At 34.0% G+C, this 25,064-nt stretch overlaps 1 protein-coding gene and 1 non-coding gene across 5 annotated transcripts; one reads left to right on the forward strand and one right to left on the reverse strand.

The window, feature by feature from the left end:
- The first annotated feature begins 200 nt into the window (after positions 1–200).
- TRNAM-CAU (transfer RNA methionine (anticodon CAU)) lies at positions 201–273 on the forward strand. The gene has a single exon. It is a non-coding gene; the product is annotated as a tRNA-Met (tRNA).
- A 1,616-nt stretch (positions 274–1,889) lies between these two features.
- Positions 1,890–24,983, reverse strand: Su(H) (recombining binding protein suppressor of hairless). 4 transcript variants are annotated; one of them, XM_073966547.1, is made up of 5 exons: positions 21,116–24,983; positions 13,935–14,877; positions 6,555–7,435; positions 6,059–6,266; positions 1,890–3,394 (listed from the first exon to the last, which is right to left on the reverse strand). In XM_073966547.1, exons 2-5 carry the CDS (start codon positions 14,610–14,612, stop codon positions 3,068–3,070), a joined length of 2,094 nt encoding a protein of 697 aa, XP_073822648.1. In that variant the 5' UTR covers positions 14,613–14,877; positions 21,116–24,983; the 3' UTR covers positions 1,890–3,067. The 4 variants fall into 4 exon arrangements, with proteins under 4 accessions (XP_073822648.1, XP_073822651.1, XP_073822650.1 ...); XM_073966550.1 differs by having other exon boundaries at positions 21,395–22,622; XM_073966549.1 differs by having other exon boundaries at positions 21,390–22,622.
- Between the last annotated feature and the right edge of the window lie 81 nt (positions 24,984–25,064).

A 25,064-nucleotide genomic window follows, 5' to 3' on the forward strand; every position in this document is an offset into this window, starting at 1 on the left:
ATAACGGATTATAATAATCTGCTAGATGGTTGCTCAGAATTTTGTCTCCATTGTAGAAAGTATAAAAATGCAACTATTGCTAAGAAAAGACAAAAACGCTAGCTGCACACATTCATATCGCTTAAAATTGTTCTTTAAATAAAACAATTTAAATGCATTTCAAGTCTGAAGAATTCTATAAAATATCCTTCCAATGTACAGCCTCGGTGGCGCAGTAGGCAGCGCGTAAGTCTCATAATCTTAAGGTCGTGAGTTCGAGCCTCACCCGGGGCAGTACTTTTTTGATAAACTTTTCTTGAATTAAAACAAAAATATAGACAAGGCAGTCCAAGGCTTCCTTCATGAACGATTAATGATGCAGAAACCGCTACATTGAAGGATTTTAATAACAAAAAAATAAATGAAATGAATGCTATATATGAAAAAACATGCAAAATTGTTCAACTTTATAAAGGAAACACTTTAGAAATAGTAGATTCTTGAGTCGAGTATCAATACATACTTCAAAATGTATCCTATTGTTCCATTCATTTTTCTAGTAATTTTTTATAGTAATTCTTCCAAAAAAAAGGAATTAGCTTCAAGTTGTATTACCTGTTTTACCATCCACTATTGTACTATAAATTCTTGGTTCTGGAACAGAGTACATATATATTTTTATTTAATTTTAAAACTTAGGTAATTGGGTAATCTGTTTTTAAGGAATGGATTGGTTTAACAATGGAAAACTAAAAGATTTAAAATTAAAAAATTTCACTGATGAAAACACAGATCAAATGATACTCTGTTAGTTATTGGAAATCATTTCCGTTTGGCGTAGACATAGATTAACTTGTAAACTACGATGAAATATTCCTTTAGTTGCAATCTTTACATTAAAATTCCTTTTATGAGACCATGTATGTTATTTGATTGCAAAGCCTTTCTCAAATGATTGTCATTTCCCATGAAAATTTTATGGAAAACCTTCATACATACATATGTATGGACAACATTTACATTTTTATGAAATTTATTAACTTGTGGCAGCAGCGAAAAAATAAAAACACACAAAATAACCATTAAATTGAAGACGATGTAGTTGATGATCACCCTCTCTCTTTTTTGGTTTATAAAGACCCAGTAAAATCTTAAGACAATTTCAAGACATAAAAGACCTACAACAACTTCACTTTGCATAAAATTCCCACGCAGTTTTGATTTTTCATTGTTGTCGCAATGTTGGTGGTGGTTAATAATTCGTCGTGTTTTTTACAACATCTATAATTTAGCGTGTGAAAATTAAGTTGGTCTTAAGAACTTTAAGGCATAATTAACTTGGGTGGCTAAGAAAATATATTTTCACTTGTTGGATGGTTGGTAGCAGTCAAGCATGTTTGTTGGTTAAATCTAGTAGGGGAGATTTTTATTTTGTTTCTCATTAAGACATTCCTACAGGAATTACTTGGTATTCCTATAAGAAGCAAACGGGGGTTATTTCTGTGGCCAGTGATCTTGACATGTCTTGCCTTATTAGAAATTCTAATTTCTCATTGAAAACCATTGTCGTCACCAACATTTTCCCACCACAATCATGAGGATGTTTACTTGGTGGTTGATTTGTATAAGATGTCTTAAAGACTCAACAAAAGATTCCAACACGCAACATGCTTTGTTGGTGGGAACTTTTTCTCTCCCGTTTTTCGATGATTTGAGGAATCATACAAGTTCAAGAGTCTTTCACAAACATGGTTATTTTCTTATCAGACCTCTGTGTATGACGTTAAGACGTTTAACCGTGGAGGGGAAATTTCTTAACGTAATAAATATCCACCACTCCTCTGGTGTCATTGATTCGTGTCGACTAAAGATTTTCCCATAATTAAGGCGAAATGAAAAGGCAAAAAATATTGGATTATTTTTTTAAAAAATATGATTTTTTTATTACTTAATTGTATATACTGCATTTTTGTGGGTTGTTTGTTCATAGGGTGGATTTTTTGTTAGTTTGTTTTAAATTGCACGGTGCTACAAAAGTATAACTTGATTGAGAATGTAAACGGTTGAGGATCATTTTTAATGCATCTTAAAAAGTGAGATTTTGGAAAATTTTTACATGAGTATGCTATAATATAATAATGCTGAGATTTAGATAATTTATGTATTAATGGCATAATACATTTTTAATTTAATTTTGATTATGTAACAAAGATGAGATTGCAATACCAATACATTATACATTGAAATTAGTGTCTCAGCTTATAAAATATACCTTGCAACAAAAATTGCTGAGAAACAATTGAAAACGATTTAGTAACCTCATCATTAAGGAGGTGTCCTATGTATTCCCCCTTACATCTACATTCTCAATACAGTTAATTTGCAAAACGTTTATTTGGCTGTAGCATCGTGTTATTTTCTTAGAAATTTTATTTTTATAAATAAATTAAAACTATGTAGCTTTTGTTGTCTTTTTCCAGTTTGTTTGTTCTGTGAAACATCTTTAGATTAAAAGTTTACTTATATAATACCTAAACCTTATGTGTGTCACATACAATTTTACACTTTTCATACAAAAGACCTTAGCATAAATTTATAAATATGTTTATGTATATAATTTATATGCAATTGTTGTTGGTTTTTGGGTGTTTGTATGTATATATAAAATGCTGGTTTTTCTTAATTTATGTATATAAATACATGTTTTCTTACAATAAAAGTACAATTATATATTAAATGAAGCTACATAATAAGGATGATAAGAATTCTCAATTTTATTTACAATACTCATAAAAAAATAAAAATTAAATCTTGTAAAAATCTACTAAATAATACTAAAATTTTGGATAAAATATAAAAATATATATTTCTTTAACTTAATAATATTAATAAAATATGGAAATGACAAGAATGTTTGTGTGTGGTGTGGGACATTTTAAGGTGTTTGGTTGTTGATTGGGGAGATTTAAAATAATAAAAAAAAACTACCATAATAATATAATTTCAAATAAATATTCAAGAAAATAAAGTTCTCTTACAAAGGTTACAAAACTATTTTGTAATGCCAACCAAAAACGCTGGCCAGCACTCAGGATAAACCACCGCCATGAGTATTCCATTGCACTTCCGACATTGATGGCAATGTCTGTTGTTGTTGCTGCTGCATATGATTGTTGTTGGCATTTAAGCCTGACTCACCGGGTGAATGGGCCGAGACTACATTACTACTGCTATTATTATTACTCATTGTGGTAATATTGTTGTTATTTAGTCGTGACGAACGCATCACATCATCGGCTTGGGTACAATGCGGCCTAGGTCCTGGCTCCGGTGTATAGGTGAACGTTAGACCTGTCGCATAAATTATACCATCATTGCGTACTAATGATATAGGCACTTGAGTAGGATGTCGAACCTAAAAGAGAAACAAAGAAAAATAATGGGAAGGTATTAATAAAAGTAATAAAAACACAAAAAAGAAATTGCCGACGGGGACTACAATATGTGTAAGAAAAACAATCATGTCTGACCGCAGAAGTAAAGAAAAGGAATATGCAGTAAAAAGTTCAAGTCACTTTTTGGTGCAGGATAATAATAATTGTTCCACAAACATCCCAGAAGGGAGAAGGGAGACTTCTCTCATATCAATGAGAGCACACCGAGTCCGAACGGCGTGTCTTACGACACCTTTTGTAGAGAAGTTTTACATGGCTGAAATACTCAGGAAATGTAGCCAACATTACTGAGGGGTATTTTGCCACCGTTGAAAATTCTGATGTTGCCTGGTGTGGAAATCGAACAGCAGACCTTCTGAGTGCAAGGCGGGTGTGCATACCACTGCACCACGGTGGCACCCAGCCGGATATAAGCCCGAAAACATTAGAACGTCCCAAAATTATACATGCTCAGCCAAAAGTATCTGTCCAACTGTTAAATTCTAAAATCCGGATCAATAGTCATCTGCATCATATTTTAATATAAGAAATAAAAAAGTTCAGTACCTTCAACCTGTGACATAATAAAAAGTATGGGCTGTTTTTCCAAAACATTACTGTTGTAATGAGTACTGTGAGAGCTATCCCGAATAAAGTTTAAAATTTATCCGTGAACAGGTCTGATCCTGTACTAAAGCCTAAATGTTTGAACTTTTGTGGGAGAGACAGCGGAAGAAATGGACCGATATTTTCGAATTGTCTTATGTTTCAAAGAGCGATTATGACGTCCAGAGATTGGACCAAATCGAGGACTCCCTTTAAGAGGTAGTCAGTATGGTCTTACTTTCCGATAAAATGATGCTGTCGTAATGTGAAATTTCAAAACGACTGTAGATATGTCCCTGCACTACACAATTGCGAAAAATTGTAAACTTTTGTGTGGAAGGTACCTGAAGGAGTGGACCATACAGTCCATATTTGAACATGATTAAGTGTGAATGAAATATTACGGTGAGCAAAGTTATCGTGCCCATTAGACACTTTAGTTGGTCACAGTGGATTTGTCAGAGCTTTTGGACTATTGTGTCAGAAAGCCTGGACTTGACCAATAAAAACTTTATATCGAACGAAGAACGATCCTCGAACAGCTTATAAACACTGCACTTAACAAAATGTTGAACTTTTGTGAGGGAGGTGCCCGAAAATGTTTTTCAATATAGACCTTCTTGGAACTTGATGTATATTTGGAAGAAGTTTTACAGTGTTTTACAGAGCTTTGGAGCTATTTTCTCAAGATGTTTGGACCTGAAAAAAAACTGTTGCAAAAAATCAAAGCTGTTTCAGTCTTAAACTGCACTTTTCCAATAATGTTTGGGAGGTAGCCGAAAGAGTGGATCGATATAGTCTTATTCGAACCTTACCCCGCAAAACTTGGATTCTTTAGTCATTATATAACCCAATACAAAGTAATGTAAACAAAAATAACTACTTACAATATTATCCCTTACTAAGTTATGAGTACGGTGGCACAGTGTGTCCGACTACGAATCTGAGGGTTGTGTGCTCAACGCTCACTGTGGGTCGTGTAATTTTTGTTAAAAAACTAAGAACAGTTGGTGGTGCACATGTAAGCGTTTAAACAACCCTTAATGCTCGTACGAGTGGCCTAGTGTGTAGTGTGCTCCGCTATAATTCAGAAGTTCGCATGATAAAAATCCAGCAGGGAGGGAAATAAAACAAAAATATGAAGTGTGTTGAAATTTAAAACAAATTCCATCTCGAATGTTCTAAAAATAGAACATATGTTTTTTAGCTAATTTTTCAAACTCTATTGGCCATAGAATAAGTAGCTATTCTAGTGGTCGTAGAAAAACTAGTTAGTGCGACATGCCCTTGTTAAAATAATGGGTTGTAGGGGGTTTTTGTAAGTAGTTAAGACAACCAATAAGTACTATAAAAACACTTTATTTAGTAAGGAATTTTTTGCTGGGGAGTACTATAAAAATCCATTATTTGGTATGGACTTTTTGCTGGGTATCTATGTCCGGAGGAAATATTACGAGAACCAAATTTTGGACCGAATCGGTTCGAGAGTTATCGTGCTCACCATTACAGCAAAAAATGTTTAACTTTTGTTGGGGATGTTACGGATGGAGTTTGTCGATATGACGGCCCATCTTCGAACTTAAACTTTAAAGAACCGAGATAGCAATTGGTCAGCTTTATATTAGTCCTATTGGACACTGTAATTTTTGCTAAGGTATTAATGTAATCCCATTCTTATGGGTTTAATCCTCTCCAATCTCTCCTCTACTCAATTATTGTAATCCCCTAAATATTTCAACATGCACAATGCCTCAACGTTGTCAAGATTTGTTAATTCGTGCCTATAATACTCCTATTATGACAATTTTCAGTATGCTGAAAATACTTCAATCAGAAACAGGGTCTACCTTTTCAAGAACTTTTACTCGTTACTTGGACAACGTTTCAAATAATTAATCAATTTTTAATGAAGAACATATTTTCGAAGCTTATACCGATATAATTATATTATCATAACATCTATCCTCCATTCAGTTGAATTTTTGCTGCATCAAAAAGCTATATTTTCTACTTAAATAATTATTATTAAATTTACTTACCCACAACCATTCACCACGAAATTGTGATATTTCAGGCACGACACATAGCAGTGTTTCTGTACAGCGATACATTGTTTCAGCCTCAACATCACCAAACCAAACTTGTAGATGGGGTGTGAAATTGTCACCACTCAATTCTAACATGGCAACATCACCACCACCATTGAGATTCAGGGAATTGACTATTGGGACAGGTGTGACAGGAGAACTGAAAAGAAAAGCAAACAGAAAGAGAAACAAAAAACAAATATTAGAACAGTCATTCGAAATAGGATTTTTAAGGAATTTATATAGAAAGATCAACACACAACACTCTCTCTATTCTCGACATTTTATTGAGAGCATTCAAATATTTTGTGAACCAAATTTTGCATTTTCCTTTTTAAAGAATTTAGATCAAAATATCAGTGCACAACACTCTCTTTATATTGAGTGCTAAAGTGTTTTTTCTATTATTTTCAATTATTAAAAAGTCTTATCGCGTATCAATACTTACGAAACAGGACCCATTCCTTCGTAAAATTGATATTCAGCTTTATCCGTCGATATAATTGTCCAACAGGCACCATCATTGATCATTTCCTTATTTGGTTCCTTGGGACATGGTGTGGCTTGGAATTGTATGATTTTCTCTTGTGATAAACACAAATACATACGATCCGTATCCTTCATATAGAAGGCACATTTATGCAGCTGTGACACTGGATCATCGGCCTCCAGTAATGCCATCTGTTTATCCACTTTGCGTATAATCAGACGCGGCAGTGCCATACCCGTTACCGAACATACCAATTTCACTGTAGCACCATAATGTATATAGCCATCGCGAACTTGAAATTCTTCCGATTCGGATTCATTGTCATCCAATAGATGTATGGTAAATGCACCCCATTGGGTGGATGAGGCATGAAAGTGACCATTTTCCACATGCAGGTAACGCGTTGATACCGTTTGTGATCTCAGGCGATTAAATAGTGCCACATTAGTACCGCTGGCTATACAAAGATCGGCATTTTTTAAAGATTGTTTCTTCTTGGAAGGTTTCGAGATCACTTTGATGCGTTTCGAGTTGAAGACACCAATGTCATGACCATTGCCGTAGAACATCTTTACAGACAACATAAAATGTTTCCGTTTATCGGAATCGGAAATGAATAATGTTTTGGCGGCGCAATACTGTTTGCCATTTAAGTCTAGCTGTTGCATGTCCTGATCAGCACTTCCAATGCCAATAAATGCACACAGTTGAGCTCCCTGTTCACCCTCACCTTTTTGCAGCATTTCTTCGTAACGTCTACGCCAACCACTGCCAAATAAATAAATGCAAGGCGGTGGGCAGAAGAAGCGTTTCTCATTACCATAGGATTTTTGGGCAACCTATAACAAAGAAAAAGAACCAAAGAGAAGAACAAAAAAATGCGCGTTATAAATTTATTAATGCAAATAATAACTTAACCACATTAAAAATAGTTTGGCATTTCAATCAAAATATGCAAAAAATTGTCATGGGAAATTCTTGATGGATGGTTGGTTGGTTGGCTGCTTGTGCTCTGATCTGTTTTTGTTTTGCCACCAACGGACGAATAAATGCCAATGCATTCAAATCTCCCTTAATTATGCAAAACCACCAAACCTCAGGAAAAAGTTCTTTATTGTGGCCAAAAGGTAAGCGGAATATTGTCTAAGCACAGCGTACTGCAACAACATCTGTTCGTTGACGGCTTCTCACATCCTTCACACATCACTGAACGCATTCAGCGAAAAAATTATCGGAATCAGCTGCAGTAACTCAAGTACGCTTTAGTTTAATTAAAGTTGTAATACAATTAAATTCCTAATCATAATCATAACCTAATGGCGATTTTTTGGTGTGTTGCCTCTGGTTTTGTAGTAAGCAATTATTTTGTCATTGTTGTTGTTGCTGCTTGGAATGGTATAGATTTGTCGTAAGGTATTGAAATTAATAAAGACCAGAAAAAAACCTTTCTGTGGTTAGAACAATGAGAAATAAATGAGATGTTGTCAACCAATTTTGGCTTGTAAAGAAATAGAAAAAAACTACTATAGCTTATCCATAGCAGTGGTTTTGTAAGCGCATGCTTAAAAGGGTTTTAATCAGGTGTTTGCTGTTTTTTGAGTTTTTTTGTTTGTTGGAACGCACTAATTTTTTGCCGGCCAGTTTGTTTGTCTCTATTTTGGTGTTACACATCAAAGCATAACGTGGGACTTCTAACCAAAGTGCTGTGATGGAAATGTTTTGCTATGTTGTGTGGTCAGTCAACGTTGGTTGTGGTATGGGTCAAGTGGAAATTTGTAAGGCTTGAAAATATTTTATTTTCAGCAATAACAAATGTCACGCATTTGAAGGAAAGACACACAAAAATTTAGGTCTTTATTTATTTTTCTACCTTTTGCTCTTTAATAAATGATATACAAAATGTGCAAACTCAGAAGAACATGAAGACATTTGAAGTCGCTAGGTTTTAGTATTGGTTATTCATTTTTATTTGAAAAGGTGTTCCCTTCCATAGATCAATTTCCATAGATCAATCAAAGAAGGAAACAGAAAAAAAATACAATGTTTTTTTTCGATCATATCAAATATACCAGTTCAATTACATTCGATGGCTATATGAATGATATTTTGCCGAAGTTTCGAATTCTGTAGAAAATATTCAGACAATATGTGTCTAGAGTAAATCCATCTTCGACGTATTGGCAAGGTTAAAGGTTGCCTGCTAATAGTTCATGTTCTCTTCATGATACGGGTATTTCCTTTAGACTGAGGCTTTAGGGACCTTTCTCTGTCCAGAGCACATCTGTATGACTGAAAACTGCCATAGTAAGTTCCGTCATCTTAAATCTCTTTATTAACTAATATGGTTCATCCACTGACTTATTTTTCTTTCATAACAGTGAGAAGTGGTAAAAAGGGACAAGTTATCTTTGCTTTAATTATTCCTGGTGTTAAAGCCTTTCCTTTGACAGATCTCCCTACTTCTGCAGACCTCAGAATTTTGTTTAATGTTACATTTCCCATTTTAATACAGCTTGAGGGCCAGTTAAAGATACTGTCGATAAAAAAGGAAACAAACAAATCTTCCTTATCACGTTGGGCCTTAACCGGAATTTGTTCATGTTGGCTGATTGAACATAGCCCCTCGATAAGGTGCAGAACTATTGGCTAGTTTTGGAGTTTAAGTTCCTCATTTACGATTGCTTGAGTGGAGGTATTCCCCCCTTGGCTCAACTTCATTTATTACCCTCTATTACAGAGAGTAATGTTTTTCAAAACGAACTGACAGTGTTGCAAAATTTTACTGATCGCTACGAATATCATGATTTCATCCCGGCGAAGGGAATTATCAATTGGCTTCTCAGTTTTTGAAATGATGCCTTTTTAGCGAAAAACCGAACTCTTTAAGTGTCTAGTATTCTCATATGAATGAGAATCACACTCACTTTTCGGCTTTTCCAAAGAAACACCAAAATCAAAATATTTTGCAACATGTCAGCACGCATCAACTAAGAATTCTTCGAATTCTGTGAGTTGAAAAGAACACCAACACAGTTGCCTGTGAGGTTGTTATTGGAATTTAGTTTTTTTATTTTTAACAAAGCTCCATTCCTCATTTACCTCATATTCTCCCTGACTGACGCAAGTAAATTCAGAGAGGTGAAAAAATGACACCCAATTATTTTCGAAATTAGTTTTTTTGTTTTTATTTATAATTATTGATTATTATTTATTATAGAATGTATCTTGTTGAAATAAATCGTATTATGTATATTAATCACCAAAACTTAAGATTGTATACAAGTAAATGGACAAAAATTGGCTGACAATGTGAATGATATAGCATACACGTCATCTTGCATCGGAATGCTATAGCATTCATGTCCGCGAATGTGTTAAGAACGGTCCTGAGCAACAAAATTCATGGAAAAATGTCCTGACCTCCTCCATATAATTTAATGTTCGCTTCTTGATGATTTGCCGTTTGTGAATGAGTTTAAAACAAAAGTAGAGACATAACGAGTAGTTAATCATGGAATATGGGTTTAGGAGCTAAAATTTCCCTCGAAAGTTTAGATAAGATTTTCCTGGGAGAATGATTACAGATATTTCATCATCAGATAGTAAGACATAGTTTCACATTGATGGTTATACCTTCTAAGTTTATGGAGACGCATTTGTGCATTAAATTGGTAGTTGCCTGTGAGATATCACGTCCTGTTCCATAGTCCATGAGACTAAATTGATATAGTTTTTTCTTTTTACTTCCGCTCTGTAAGCTGCATCCTGCAGTGCGATTCTCTAATACATTTTTTGAGTTACCGACAAAAATCGGTAAAATTAACACGCATAAATATGAATGAAAAGTTCAAATAAAAGTTGACAACACTCTTGCTATCGGTAGAACTGTACGACTGATTTTTATTCATCGCTATAATATATATATAATTGTTCCACAAACATCCCAGATGGGACAAGTTAGACTTCACTCATATCAATGAGTGCACCCCGATTCATATTAGCTCAATGACATAGGACCTACAGTTTATCGCCGAGTCAGCACGGCGTCTCTTAAGACACCACTTTGTAGAGAAGTTTTACATGGCTGAAATACTCAGGAAATGTCGCCAACATTACTGAGGGGTATTTTGCCACCGTTGAAAATTTTGATGTCGACTGGCCGGGGAATCGAACCCACGACCTTCAGCGTGCAAGGCGGATGTGCATACCATTGCACCACGGTGGCACCCACCATATAGTATGTATGAAGCAATAAATTAACAATTTTCTCAAAGTAATAAGTAGCGTTTTTATACATTTCTTTCTTATAATCTGAAGTTAAACCGCCATAACTTTTGCGCGCAATAACCAAGATTAGTTTTGTTCTGAATTCGTTGTCTGTCAACTGGCAATCCGAAGTCGAAAGGACTTGAAAATGTTCGGTCCGAAAACCCCGTTGTTATAGCAACATGAAACCTACGTAGAAACATAGGTTTGGTGCTGTATTGGCAGCCGATGACCGAAACTATGGTTGTGTCAATCCGGTACGTAAGAACCCGTTGTCGCTGGATTGGATTCAAAACTCCGTCGTTATCCATGGATGGATCTAGGTACGATGGTAGGAAAATTTAAGCATTTGAGCTATGGACATGTGCAACCTAAATTTGGCTTATCTTTTTTTACCTACCGCTGCCGCAAAAATGTTCCACAGATAGAATTCCAATGAAATGTATACTTCCCGACATCTATCTGAAGTTCCGAAAATTCCCTTGTTACAAGCCAGTTTCTTAGAGGAAAAAAATACAATTAAACTAATTTGGCACCTGTCCGTAGGAGAAAGTTTTAAATTCCCTGATGAAGGCCGGCTCTTTAAAATTACAACTTGGAAGTAAATCTGTTCCCGTACCAGAGATTTGTACCTGTCCATAGGAGAAAGTCTTAAAAAAGGAGAACGAATGCCACAGGCCGCAGTAACAAAGAAAATAATGGGTATTTTGAAGGAAATTATGGGTATTTATAGAAATTTTTTCCGAGAGCGGTAGCTAAAGGAAAGAAATTCCCCGAATTTTATTACTCTAAGGGCCATTATTACATGTTGTTTTTTACTATTGGATGGATTTAAAATAGCAAAATAAACCAATTTGGAGGACTTTAGGATATAATTTGCACATTAAAATTCAATGCTAAGAAGGTCGTACTTCAAATTTAATGATCACTTTTAATTAATTAATTTAATTACATTAAAATTCAATGCTAAGAAGGTCTTACTTCAAATTTAATGATCACTTTTAATTTTAAGTTAACTGGAACCCTACAAATCTGTTCGAAAAATCCAATAAATAACAAAAGAAGACTTGTAATAATGGGGGTAAGGGTCATTATTATATCTTTCCTTTTGCTAAAGGTTAGATTACAGATATTATTGGCACAAATATTCTCCTTCAAATTAAATGTCCACTTTTAACTTTAGGATAACCAGGAAGCTCGTTAAATCAAAAAAAAAAAAAAAAAAAAAAACAAGTAAAAAAGTATCAATCGGCTTTGCCGACAGAGATATACCCTCAGCCTGTGCAAATTGAAACACTTTTTTCACAAAAAACTTATGTATTAACCTTAAAATTTTGGTAGTATGAACCGACAAAAATGTTGATTAGGATTAAAGTTCAAAAATTATGCGGAAAAGGTACTTAAAGGAATGGACCGACATAGACAATGGGGGTGCCAAAGGGGGTTTTTACACCCTTCGGGCTGTTTTCTCAAGAAGTATGGACTTGCCCCTGAAACAGCTTTTACCATCGTAATTGAGGCAGCGAATGTAAGTTGCTTCAACAAAAATCAAAGTGATTCAATAGCAGGTCTTAAAGTGAACTTATCCAAAATTTTGTGTGGGAGGTACGGGATGGAGTGAACAAATATAGTCCATATTCGAACCTGATCTATATCTTGTAGATATTATGAGAATGTGTAAAGTATGGACCAAATCGGTCAGTCCCATCAAGAGTTATCGTGCGCACAATTTTTCCGAATATTTCTAAACTCTTGTGTGGTAGGTACCTGAAGGAGTGGACCGATATGGCTTATCAACGAACTTAAAGTAAGTTTGGAAACAATATTACGAATGCCAAATTTTGGCCGGAATCGGCATTTCCGTTCGAGAATTATCTTGCGCTTCCACCCATAAACACGGTGTCCTATTGTTTGTTTTTCAACTTTCAGGCTATTTTTTCAGGAAGTATGCCCCTGAGGAAACTTGTACCTTCGTATAGGGGACAGTGAATACAAGATGTTACAACAAAAACCAAGGCGATACGAGAGCAGGTCCTAAACTGAACTTTTCCGAAATTTTGTGTTGTAGGTACTCGAAGGAGTTTACCGATTGAGTCCATATTGGAACCTCATCTAAGTCTGGTAGAAATTTCATAATGTGCAAAGTATTGACCAAATCGGTTACTCCTTCAAGAGTTATCGTACGCACAAACTTTCCGAACATTTTCGAACTTTTGTGGGGGAGGTACCGGAAGGAGTGGACCGATATAATCCATCTTTGAACTTGGATAAGTTTGGACATAATATTACGAAAGCCAAATTTTGGACCGAATCGGCAGATCTGTTCGAGAGTTATCTTGCGCTACAACCACTAAACACGTTGTCATAGGGTTTTTTGTAACTTTCAGGTTATTTTCTCAGGAAGTATGGACTTGCCCCTAATGAAACTTACAGCGTCGTATAGAGGACAGCGAATACAACTTGCGTAAACAAAAACCAAAGCGATTCGAGACCAGGTCCTAAACTGAATTATTCCGAAATTTTGTGTGGGAGGTACCCGAAGGAGTGGACCGATTGAGTCCATATTGGAACCTCATCTAAGTTTGGTAGAAATTACAATTTCTAAAATTTTTGAACATTTGTGGGGGAGGTCCCTGAGGCAGTGGACCTATATGGCCCATCTTCGAACTTAAATCGAATCTGGACAAAATATTTCGGTTCAAAATTTGAACCGAATCGATTGATCCGTTCGAGAGTTATCGTGCGCACCAGCCTGCCATACAGACGGACGGACATTGCTAAATCTACTCAAAATTGTCAGAAACGGATATCGTACAAATATAAAACCATTATTTCGATGAGGGACATTTTTGGTCGTATCAAAGTGTAAATACCCTCTTTAGCCTAAAGGCTGAGGGTATAAAAATAACAAAAGGAAATTTATAATAATGGAGGTAAAGCTTTTTGAAAACATTCGGAAATGAGACAATGACGATGCTACACGAATAGGTACATTTTGGGATTCAATGATTACATACCATAGGTCTAACAAACAACATCACTTCTTTTGAATACAGTACTTATTACACTCACCTTCGCATGCAGGATAACAATGACCATATCATTGCGTTCTCTCATATAACGTTCCATTGCTTCGCGGGTTAATTTCTTTTCTTCAATGTGTGATCGAAATGATGTGGCAGACGATATTGAGTTCACCGATGTATTTAGTCCCGTTGACATAATTGATCCTCCGCCGCCACCACCTCCAGGATTACCCATGCCTCGGGGAATCATTGCCAAATGAGGATGATGTTGTTGCTGCTGTTGTTGCTGTTGGTGGGGATTATGGCCAGGATGATGTGGAGGACTTGGTGGCATTAAACCACCATTACCTCCTCCACCACCACCGCCGGCATGATGCAAAGGCGGACTGGGTGGTGTCTGAGCGTATGCATTGTTAGCCATGCCAGGACCTCCTAAACCAAAATGTGGCATTTGTAGAAGTTGTGAATTGTAGGGGGATGAAGACAAAGGTGACGAGGATGAATTGTTGACGTTGTTGTTTGTTGTGGGCGATATTATGGATGTAAAATGATCACAGTTGCTGTTCTTGTTGACTGGCGGAGAATGTTGATGAAGTGGCGAATCTTGTTGATAAATGCTACCACAATTTTGAATATTCAAGTTGTCAAAAAGTAGAAAGTTTTGTGCTGATGAACAATCCCGAGGATCCGCAGTATAGGTTTGCTGATGCTTGAAACACTGCATTTAGTCACACATTTTTGGCAAAAACTTAATATTTACAGCTTGTCGCTTTTACAGATGACTCTCCTTGTCATTTTGGTACGTGGAGTTTCTACCGTGGATGTCAAACATATTACAGGCAATCGGCAATCAGTCTTTTTGATCTTTGATTTAAGTTGAGTCGATTGGCATACGTGTTTGTATTTATTGGCACTTTAGTAATTTAGTTTCTGTTTATTAAATTCTTTTTTGGCAAGTTTCTAGTTTGTTTTGTATCCTTTTTTGTGTTCTTCGGCGCAAAAAATAACATAAAAGTGTTAAAACAAAAATAACAACATTCGCCGCGAAATTTACTGAGAGCCAAAATCAATGAAAACAAGAACTTTTTCCCGACAAAAACACACACAAACACTCAATCAAAATGTCACACAATAAAATTGCTCAGATGTCAGTTTTCTCACGCTCTCAGGCGCTAAGTGTACGTTCGAACATCAAAATTCATTTAATTTTCCACAAATATCCTGTGAAACATTTCAATTCTGTTTTGATTGCAAGTTCAAGAGCTTTGCAAGCTATATTCTGTGAAAATTTAAAACACGACTGAACTTATTTAACAAAAAACCACCTCTTTTATTCTTTTCATCGCCAACTTTTTTTTCAGCTGAGACGCTCTGTTGTGTTTATCTTTTGTTGTTATTTTTTATTAAGTGTGCGGTTAGCGAGTAATGAGTACTTGGAGATATTCATAGTGGTGGGTAACCGGTAACTGCCGTGGTACATTAAATATTTAATAAATTGAGATTTGTGTTTCAATTTTTTTTTGAAGATATCTATGTACATAGTTAGAAAACCTAGTGGGTATACATTAAGCCCAATCAAACTGGGCTTAATGTCCACTCCGTATTTTCTTATACCTACTTTGCTTGGTACCTAAAACAAGTGTTTTGGGTATAATACGTAATTTATTTGATATATGTTCAATAAATATTTATATATTTATTTATTTATCAATTTATTCATATAGTGAGTTTACATTTGCGAAATCCACTCGATTTCAACTGCCAATTCCATTGCTTAAACGTCAAATGAAATCCAATGGATTTGAGATGAGTTTTCACTTGACGTATAAGCAAAGGAATTGACAGTTGAAATCGAGCGGATTTCGCAAATGTAAACCAAGCAATACATTTACTTTTATGTATACGAAATCCACTGCCCTCAAATATTAATTCCATTGCGTATACGTCAAATAAATCCTCTTCATTAATCCTATGGACTTCACGTTTAAGATACATTGGTTTTCGTAAATCTAAACATGCTATAACGTCAAACAAATCAAGATATAGGTGTTTATCACGACAATAAACGCTAGAATAAATGCCACTACATTTTGTTATCTTGCGTCAATATTTAAGTAGCCAGTTGTGCAAGTAATCGTTTTCACATGAAAAACATTTGATGTTAGCAACACTATTTTCACTTTTTGTTTACGTTACTTCCTTTCATGGGGTGATGGTTTAATTTCTTGTTTCTATTGGCGGTACATTTTTATACAATTTGTTAAAAATATTTTTTGTCAGTTCATCTATTTAAAATTCAAAGGATTGTAAAAGTTTTTTTATTTTTCAATTAAAATATCTTGAAATTATCGTGATAATTGGATTATCTCTGTGCCGGATTTTGTAAAAGCTAATAATAGTCAGCCTTAAAAAAGTAGCGCAACTAATTTTTCGCAATTTACTGCTCAGTTATAATAAAAATGGTTGTGATTTTGAAAGAGGTGTGTCTAAGTGGTATTGATGAATATATTCCTCATTGTCATTTTATGACAAAATATTGATTGTATTCCAATAAGATTATTTGTTGTGGCGTCGTGAATATTACGGAAAAAGTGTTTAATAAGGTACTGTTGAATTGTTTTTCTACAATAGTTCTTTTTTAACTTACGTGCTTCTTTTTTCAGGCTATTCTTATTACCATGATACTGCCTCTGTATAGGTACTAGCGTAAAAGATAAAAGGAGAAAAAGATCTCATTTGATGGTTATGCTGAGGTTCTAATGAACCTGACTGTAATGTATAATATCCGGTTTAAAGTCGCGAATCATCTTGTCATATTTTCTGCAGAGATCTTGGTGTCGCGACTGTACATCTTGCGAAAGTTCCGAGATACCGTCCTTTAATTGCGACTTGATTTTATATATTTTTTCTGAAAGCAGCCAAAAATATCGAAAGAGATATGGTCCTGTAATTGCCAATTCATTTTATACCCTCTACCATAAAGGTAAATTAAGTTTGTCATTCCGTTTTTAACTTCACGAAATCAGGAATGGTCTGTATGACGATTTGTTAGGTTTTCGACTGTAAGAAAGTTGTAAAGGTCGAAAACGTCATATACCCGTAGAAAACGTATAAAAAGTAGTAAATGTCATAAACCTCAAAAAATTTATGTTACCATCATATTTTTCACTTAATATTAATTCTGCAAGTCTGTCTTTGTTATTGAAGAGGGTCCGTACCTTTTTTGAAAATAACAGCATATTTTTATTAATATTTTAATTTTTAAAATAACTGAAATAATTGAACAGTAGATTGGATTATGCACTTAGTACGCCACTACCACTACTTTACGTAGATTCAAAGAATTTGCGGGTGAAGTAATAAACAAACATATGTATAATGCCCATATAATATAAAAAAAAATATATAAAATATACATTTTAGAGTGAAATCTTTTTATGCCTGTTTTGTAATAAAATAGGATCTCAAACAAATAATAATAAAATGAGCTTCATTATTATGGAAAAACATCTATTTTTAGGATATAAAATTCGTTTGTTCATTCTGTCAAAAACCTCGTTTGTTTGGCTAGGTTTACGACGTTTCCGACGTATGTAATATACGTCAGAAATGTATGTCATTTACGTCATCATTGTAGACAGACCATCTCTGCTCGAAATAGTCATTTTAGATCCCACAAATTATATATTCTAGATCAGCCTGCAATTCTACATCGATATCGCCATGTTTGTCTGTATCTCCGACAGTTCATCTATTTAAAATTCAAAGGATTGTAAAAGTTTTTTTATTTTTCAATTAAAATATCTTGAAATTATCGTGATAATTGGATTATCTTTGTGCCGGATTTTGTAAAAGCTAATAATAGTCAGCCTTAAAAAAGTAGCGCAACTAATTTTTCGCAATTTACTGCTCAGTTATAATAAAAATGATTGTGATTTTGAAAGAGGTGTGTCTAAAGGTAAGGTCACATTATGCAAATATTTGCTCCAGCGACCGGCATTGTGCGCTTACTGAGATCAAGTGAGTGTTAATAATACATTGAATTTATGCTAACTTGCTCTCAGTAAGCGCACACTGCCGGTCGCTGGAGCAAATATTTGCCTAATGTAACTCTACCTTAAGTGGTATTGATGAATATATTCCTCATTGTCATTTTATGACAAAATAGTGGTTGTATTCCAATAAGATTATTTGTTGTGGTGTCGTGAATATTACAGAAAAAGTGTTAATAAGGTACTGTTGAATTGTTTTTCTACAATAGTTCTTTTTTTAACTTACGTGCTTCTTTTTTCAGGCTATTCTAATACTAGAAGGTTTTCCAACTAATTTAAGGTAAGAGTATCTGCGCTTATTCTATTTAATATTTATTAAGGAATAGGGATTCAGTTTATCCCGCAAAATATTGCTATTGATCACAATGTTGTAGTCACACCTTTTAGACGAGTTATTACCATGATACTGCCTCTGTATAGGTACTAGCGTAAAAAATAAAAGGAGAAAAATATCTCATTTTATGATTATGCTGAGGTTCGAATGAACCTGACTGTAATGTATAATATCGGTGGTGTATAATATCCGATTTAAAGTCGCGGATCATCTTGTCATATTTACTACAGATCTTGGTGTCGCGACTGTACATCTTGCGAAAGTTCCGAGATATGCTCCTTTAATTGCAACTTAATTTTATACCCTCCACCATAAAGGTAAATTAAGTTTGTCTTTCCGTTTTTAACTTCTCGAAATAGTCATTTTAGATCCCACAAATTATGTATTCTAGATCAGCCTGCAATTCTACTTGTGTGTCTCTGACTGTGGAAATCACTTAAGCGTCCGTATGGATTGTAGTAGGTGGATAACATTTTGGTGAAATCCGTTGTAGGTCCATAGAACTTTTGGTATGTCCACCATATAACGCGACGTGTCACCTTAAGGGATTTTGAAATTATTTGACCACCGATTTGGTTGCTATTTGATTTTGTGTTTTCAAACATTATTAAACATTATATAGGTCCAAACATTATATAGGTCCACGTTTTGGTGTAGCCTGTATATAACAGGAAGCGCCACTTGAAGTAATTTTGAAGGTATTAGTTCCATTTGAGCAAAGAATTGGTTGTAATTTGTGATTTTGTATTTCCAGAGGTAAGAAAAACATTTTACAAAATACTGTCTATATACAGTCATTGGCATAATTATTTTAGGAATTACCGGTATCTCTTTGTTCACTGTTGTGTACAACAACAAAAATCGATTAGTTGTCAATGAGAGCCGCACATAAAATTTTCTGAGCGACATTTTTGCAGAACAGAACTTTTATAGCGGCTCTTAAAATAAAGGACGAAAAGGACATTGAAGGAAGCAACTTAGAAGGTCGAAGTGCTCTACGAAAATAAAACGCGGAAGTTCGACTCACGGCGGATCTGTCCTTTGGGATCCTTAATATACTCACCAAGGGCTTTCATCTCCAAAAGGAATTATCTCTGCCCCAAAATTTGTGTTCACCGTGTATTATCTTTCATACACATTTGTACCATTATGGAACCATTTACGGGTCGATATTTCAAGGTTACAGGGGCTTTTAAGGGCCTGTTTATGTATGTCGATAAGAAAACGAATGCGGAAGAAAAACTACCAAATTTGAGTGTGTATTTCAAATTTGTTTTTTGTTTTGAAACAAAAGCAAATGAAATAATATTTCAAAAACTAAAGTTTGGGTGTCTTTCATGCGCACACATTTTCGTTTCGAAATACATAAACTGGGGGTAAGAGATTTATTACTGAACTCCATTTTCGATGGTTTTCTCTTATTATTTCGTAATAAGAAATTTTTTTATCTTACAAATACATTTTTAAAGAAAATGGTTAAAAAACTGCCTTACCATAGTAGGAATATTCTGCTAATAAATACATAACACTTCGGTCAGTTTACCACCATATTGTTATTAAAGATCGTTCAATATGTCAAAACATTAATTACAGTCCACATCATTAACGATAAAAAACAAATATCCCAGCATTTTAAGGTAAAATTTAAGGTAATTCTGATGTCTGGTAGAATTTATGCGGAAATAATATCAGAAGGACATTTTTCACAAGCTTCACGAAAGGTGCACTTTGAGATGAACTATGTCCAAATATACATTTGTCTGTCCACAATATGCTCCGCCATAATAATTGGGGATGTATGATTTTAGTTGAACATTTCATGGGCATTTTGTTGTAGATATGCGTTATAAACCGAGTGGAAGAGCAAAATGTGACTTCAAATTCATACTTTTGTAATGTCCTGAGGTTCTTGTATTAATAGAGAGGTTTTTTAATCTAACTTGCTTAAATATTGGGAATTTTTATCAAAAGAAGGTTTAGATTTGTAATTCTGTTATATTTCTGTTTTTTTGCAGTGTTTTCAGAACTTTGATCTTTATTCGTTAAAAAGTAAACAAATAACTAAACTCTAATGTTAAATTTCGTTACAAGTGTTTACAAAATTTTACTTAAATGTTAATAATTTAGCTAAAACAATTCATTTTGGTACCAAAAGGTACGATTAAGTACCAAAAGTAATATACGTATTTAAACATCCGCTTATCTCAACAGAAACGAAGGTAGAATTTCTGTGGTCCATAAATTTTTTTATTGCTGAGATGTGAAAGAAATTACGTAAGCGGGTAATATCCCGTTCTATGAAAACTGACAATAATTATATGTCTTTTACAACAAATGCAGATTTTGTCAAAATATATATGACGGTAGGTCCGATTTCAGGTTTCACTTTCACATTTATAACTACATTTTCGGCCTGAATTGGCTGCAATTTGGCATTGATGGTTCTTAGTGGTTAAAAACTTCTTCGCTAAAAATTTTAGTATTATCCCACCGAAGTAGCTGATATTTGGTATTTAGTCTTCTCTTCGGCTACAAAACTTTTCTCCACAAGTTGTCCTTGCATATCAACGTTTTCATATAGCCCCAATTGAAGGGGAATTCGAAAGGTCTCAGTCACATTATCCAACCAAAATAGCTGAAATTGGTATAAAGCCTTCATTGAAGAATTTGAACTTTCCCGCAGAGAATGGACTGTACAAGACCACGTTTTGTTAATATATAGAACCATATTCTTTAAGGAAAAATGTAAATCCCCAGGGCCACCCAAGTAATACTTGTATAAGCCACACTAAGCGTGAAACCTTAATTTTGTCTTCATGGCCATTCAAATTGAATACTCGCCTACAATATTTTAGATTTTTTAACATTGCCATTTTTGGATTGCAGTGCTTATCAATACACTTCATAAATGAATGCTAGTCCAGAAAATAGCAAAAGTATTCTTCATTGGGTAGGTATATATGGCTCAGTTCTTCAGTTAATTTTTATTTGTTCTAATTTGTAGATCCTTGTTCCAAGAGCCTTTAGTAAGCAAAACTTCACATTAACTTTTTACATATTCATGCTCTTTATTGTAAAGATATCTTTATTTTGATTATCACAAACACGAACGAACTTTACTACTGAAATATTTGTGTTGTTTTGACGAGCTCACTACAATCACCGTCTGCCGATTACAAACTTGCTACTGTCTTCAAATCTAAAAACACTTTCACTTAGACTATGGACAAATATAAAAACAATTTGCAAACTATTTCATATAGACTAGAAACACATTTTTTAAGCACACTCATATCATGTCAAATGTATTAAATATTAAACAATAACTAATAGATTTTTATTCAGCAACTTTTTCTACTGGTGATTGCTTTAAAGTGGCACAAAGAAATGTGTCTTTATAACAAACTGTTAACACAAGGATACAGAGACGTATTAGCTAAACAATTTATTAAGTTAAAACAACAAACTTATTCTATAGAGTAATATCACATGGGAATGGAACACCCAAAGAACTACCACACTGATTGCAACTTATAAGAAGCAACCACGTATGAGTATCTCTTTTTTGTGGGAAAGTATACAGCTGGCCACTTGCATTTATAAAATTTCTTCTGAAGGAGGTACATTCGATGTAACTGTCTGTACATACTATGTATCTTAATTACGTGTCCAATTGATTCCATTTAGCAAGCCTCTAAAGTTTCCTTGACTGTACTGTTGGTATTTCTTTGTACTTCTATGATTCTATTAGACAATTTTAATTCATGTAGCTTTTCAAATTGTTCCATAACAAAAGTGTCTGTTACATGAGCACTGTTTGTATAGAATATTTCCAACGATGGACAATTTCTCGCCAATATTTGCATATAACCATTATGTAGCCTGGCGTCATAACAATGCAACTCCTTTAAGTTTGCCATCTTCAAAGAGAAATAAAAATAAAACTCAGGACGATTACTTAAACGATTCAAATAACTGGTAAAAGCAAAATGTTTGGGTTTTGTATCCTCGATCACCAGTTTTTCAATATTTTCCGAATTATATTGAAAGAATTTCTTGTAGTGTTCAGATGATAGGTGCTGCAAACATTTCATTTGTGTATCAATACACCGATATTTCTTCGACCAGATGCAGTCAACAATAAGACATCGAAAATGTTCAGAAACTTCAACCAAGTTTATTTGATCTTCCAGCTCAAGTAAATCGAAAATGTGGAGAAGGCAGTCATCGTTAAGTTGTAACTCCATTTTATAAATACTTTTCTTCGCTAAGTTATGATTTTCTTTAATGTGATTTCATTGTTTACAATTTTGTACTGATCGTTTCGACTGAGTGCGTAATGTCAGTCACTTTAATCAGTAATTGCGTTTTTTTATCAGTTATTAACCCTACATTGAGTAATGGAAAGAAATCAAATGTAAAGAACATGGTTGCCGATAAACGTACTTTTAAATACTTGGTACTTTGAATATTTGGTGGATGGATTTCAGTTGCTAGGGCTTTTCACATGTTATCAGATACTTCCCGAATAAAAGTTTTGACGATATGATGTTTAATACTTTTTTCTTTGAATTTGAGGACTAAAATCCGTTTATTCAGATTAAGTCAACATTTTATTAAACAACTTGTTTATAGTTTGTCTCATTTCCAACAAGCAGTGGTTTCTAAAGCCTTTTCGGGATTTTTAACCTTTAATTAAATCTAGTACCAGGGCTATTTTGCCGTCAGAGTTTAGACTTTGCAATAATAGGTGTGTCTTTTTACGTGATAATTTGTAATAATTATTACGAAATGTTACTAAATGCTGCCTTTTTACCATGGTAGAACAAGAAAAGGTAGCAGCAATACCCAGCTGACTGAACTGGGTTGTAGTGTTAGTGTCAAATTCCATACGACATTTTATGTATTTATTTCTATGTTCGATGTATATTAGGGATATATATTTTTGAACAACAAATTTATTCATCAGAAAAAAAAACTATTTCCCATAAAGACGGCTTCATATCATTGACATGTAACCTCCTACAGGTCCGAACGACATGCCGCACACTAAAACACCGCTTATAGAGACGGTACAATATTTGTTAATATGTGTGGTGTTTTGTTAAACTTGAAAATAATAAAACCCTAATAAACATGTGTTTTTTTGTTTTCGAAAGCAAACGATTGAAGCAGCTTCTGTTTTTTCAATGAATTACCAGCGACCCCAAACATTTTTGCAAGAATTCTACTTTCTGCGAGAAGTTATGCATTTAGTGGAATGATATGGAAACATTCAAATTGAAAATCTAACGAGTTTTCATTCATGTTTTCCAAAATATTCAACCAAATGTGAAAAATTATTAGTTTGTTAAATTCCAATCATTTATAGACATTTCCTTGTTTTGTTTACAAATACAACTGACAGTAACGTTACAAACAAAAACAAATTCCTTTGTGGTTGTTGTTCGAGTTGTATTTGTTGTAGTATTAACTTTACCTTGTATTTGTTCTACCATGCCTTTTTACACAAAAGTTCAGTAAAAGAGAGCGAAGTGAGAGAATAATTTGGACAGTTGTTTGCTGAGAAGGTTGCTGAAAGAATTTTTCCCAGCAAGATTTAGCAAGTTCGATCAGCTGTTTTTTAATCATCTGCTAATGGTCAGCTGCTCAATGTTTACCTTACTTTTGTGGAGAAATGCTATAAATATTACGATTCAGCTATATTTGCTATATTTATTGATTATTTTATTAATATGTCAATAATTTTTATTTATTTTGTTTAACAGCGTGTTTTTATAAAAAGTTTTTGCCCATTCGTTCGTCGATTTCATGAACGAAGACACAATTTGGTTTTCATAGCGGTTGACGTTTGCATTCGTGTGACAAACAAATGAAAGCTTTTTGTTTTCGTAATTTTTTTGGTTTTCGTAACAAAATCAGACGAACGAATACGTCAAAAATAAACGAATGGAAAAGACCCATCGTTTTGAATGAAAATTAAATAATTTGAGTAATAAATGGCACAAAACACACGAAAACTGGAAGGGAATGCAATTTTATTTATTTCCATAGAAGCACACGCGTGTATGTACATCCGTTTCTTCGAATTATCACAATTATTTTTGGACAAATTTGATTACATTTTTTTCTTATTTTTTGTTTGTCATCTGTATGTCGGGGTTGCCATCAAGTAACACATATTACGTGAAGATGCCTATGCAAAATTCACAAAATAAGTATCATGGAAACCCTGAAATATAAAAGCTTTTATGAAATAGGCGAAAGCTTTTAGATATAAACGAATGGTTCGTAAAATTTTACAAGAACCAAATTTTGAACGTACACGTTTTAGTACGAACGCTTCGTGTGACAGGCAAGCATTTTTACAAAAACACCCTGTAAATGCTGTCTTTTTACTTTTTTCTCTATTTTCGTATCAAAGAGTAAAATCTCTCTTACACTCTGAAAAGAAGTTACTGAATAATTATTACTTATTTAAATGCTGTCTTTTTACTTTTTTCTCTATTTTCGTATCAAAGAGTAAAATCTCTCTAATACCCCGTTTATATATAACCAGATTTAACAAACCGACTGGGTTTTAAATGTCAATTCCATTGCTTATATTTCAAACAAATCCTTATAAAGAAGGTTAACCCTGCAAAAAGCTCTAATATAAACAGCATATTACACTCTGAAAAGAAGTTACTGAATAATTATTACTTATTTATTTATAAATAAATAAATAAATAATTATTACTGTAAAAGTAAAAAGACACAACTAATGACGACGGCAGTCGCTGGTACAACT

Source organism: Musca autumnalis, unplaced genomic scaffold (assembly GCF_047663935.1).
Source record: "Musca autumnalis isolate F117 unplaced genomic scaffold, ASM4766393v1 scaffold_2, whole genome shotgun sequence".
Classification (NCBI taxonomy): domain Eukaryota; kingdom Metazoa; phylum Arthropoda; class Insecta; order Diptera; family Muscidae; genus Musca; species Musca autumnalis.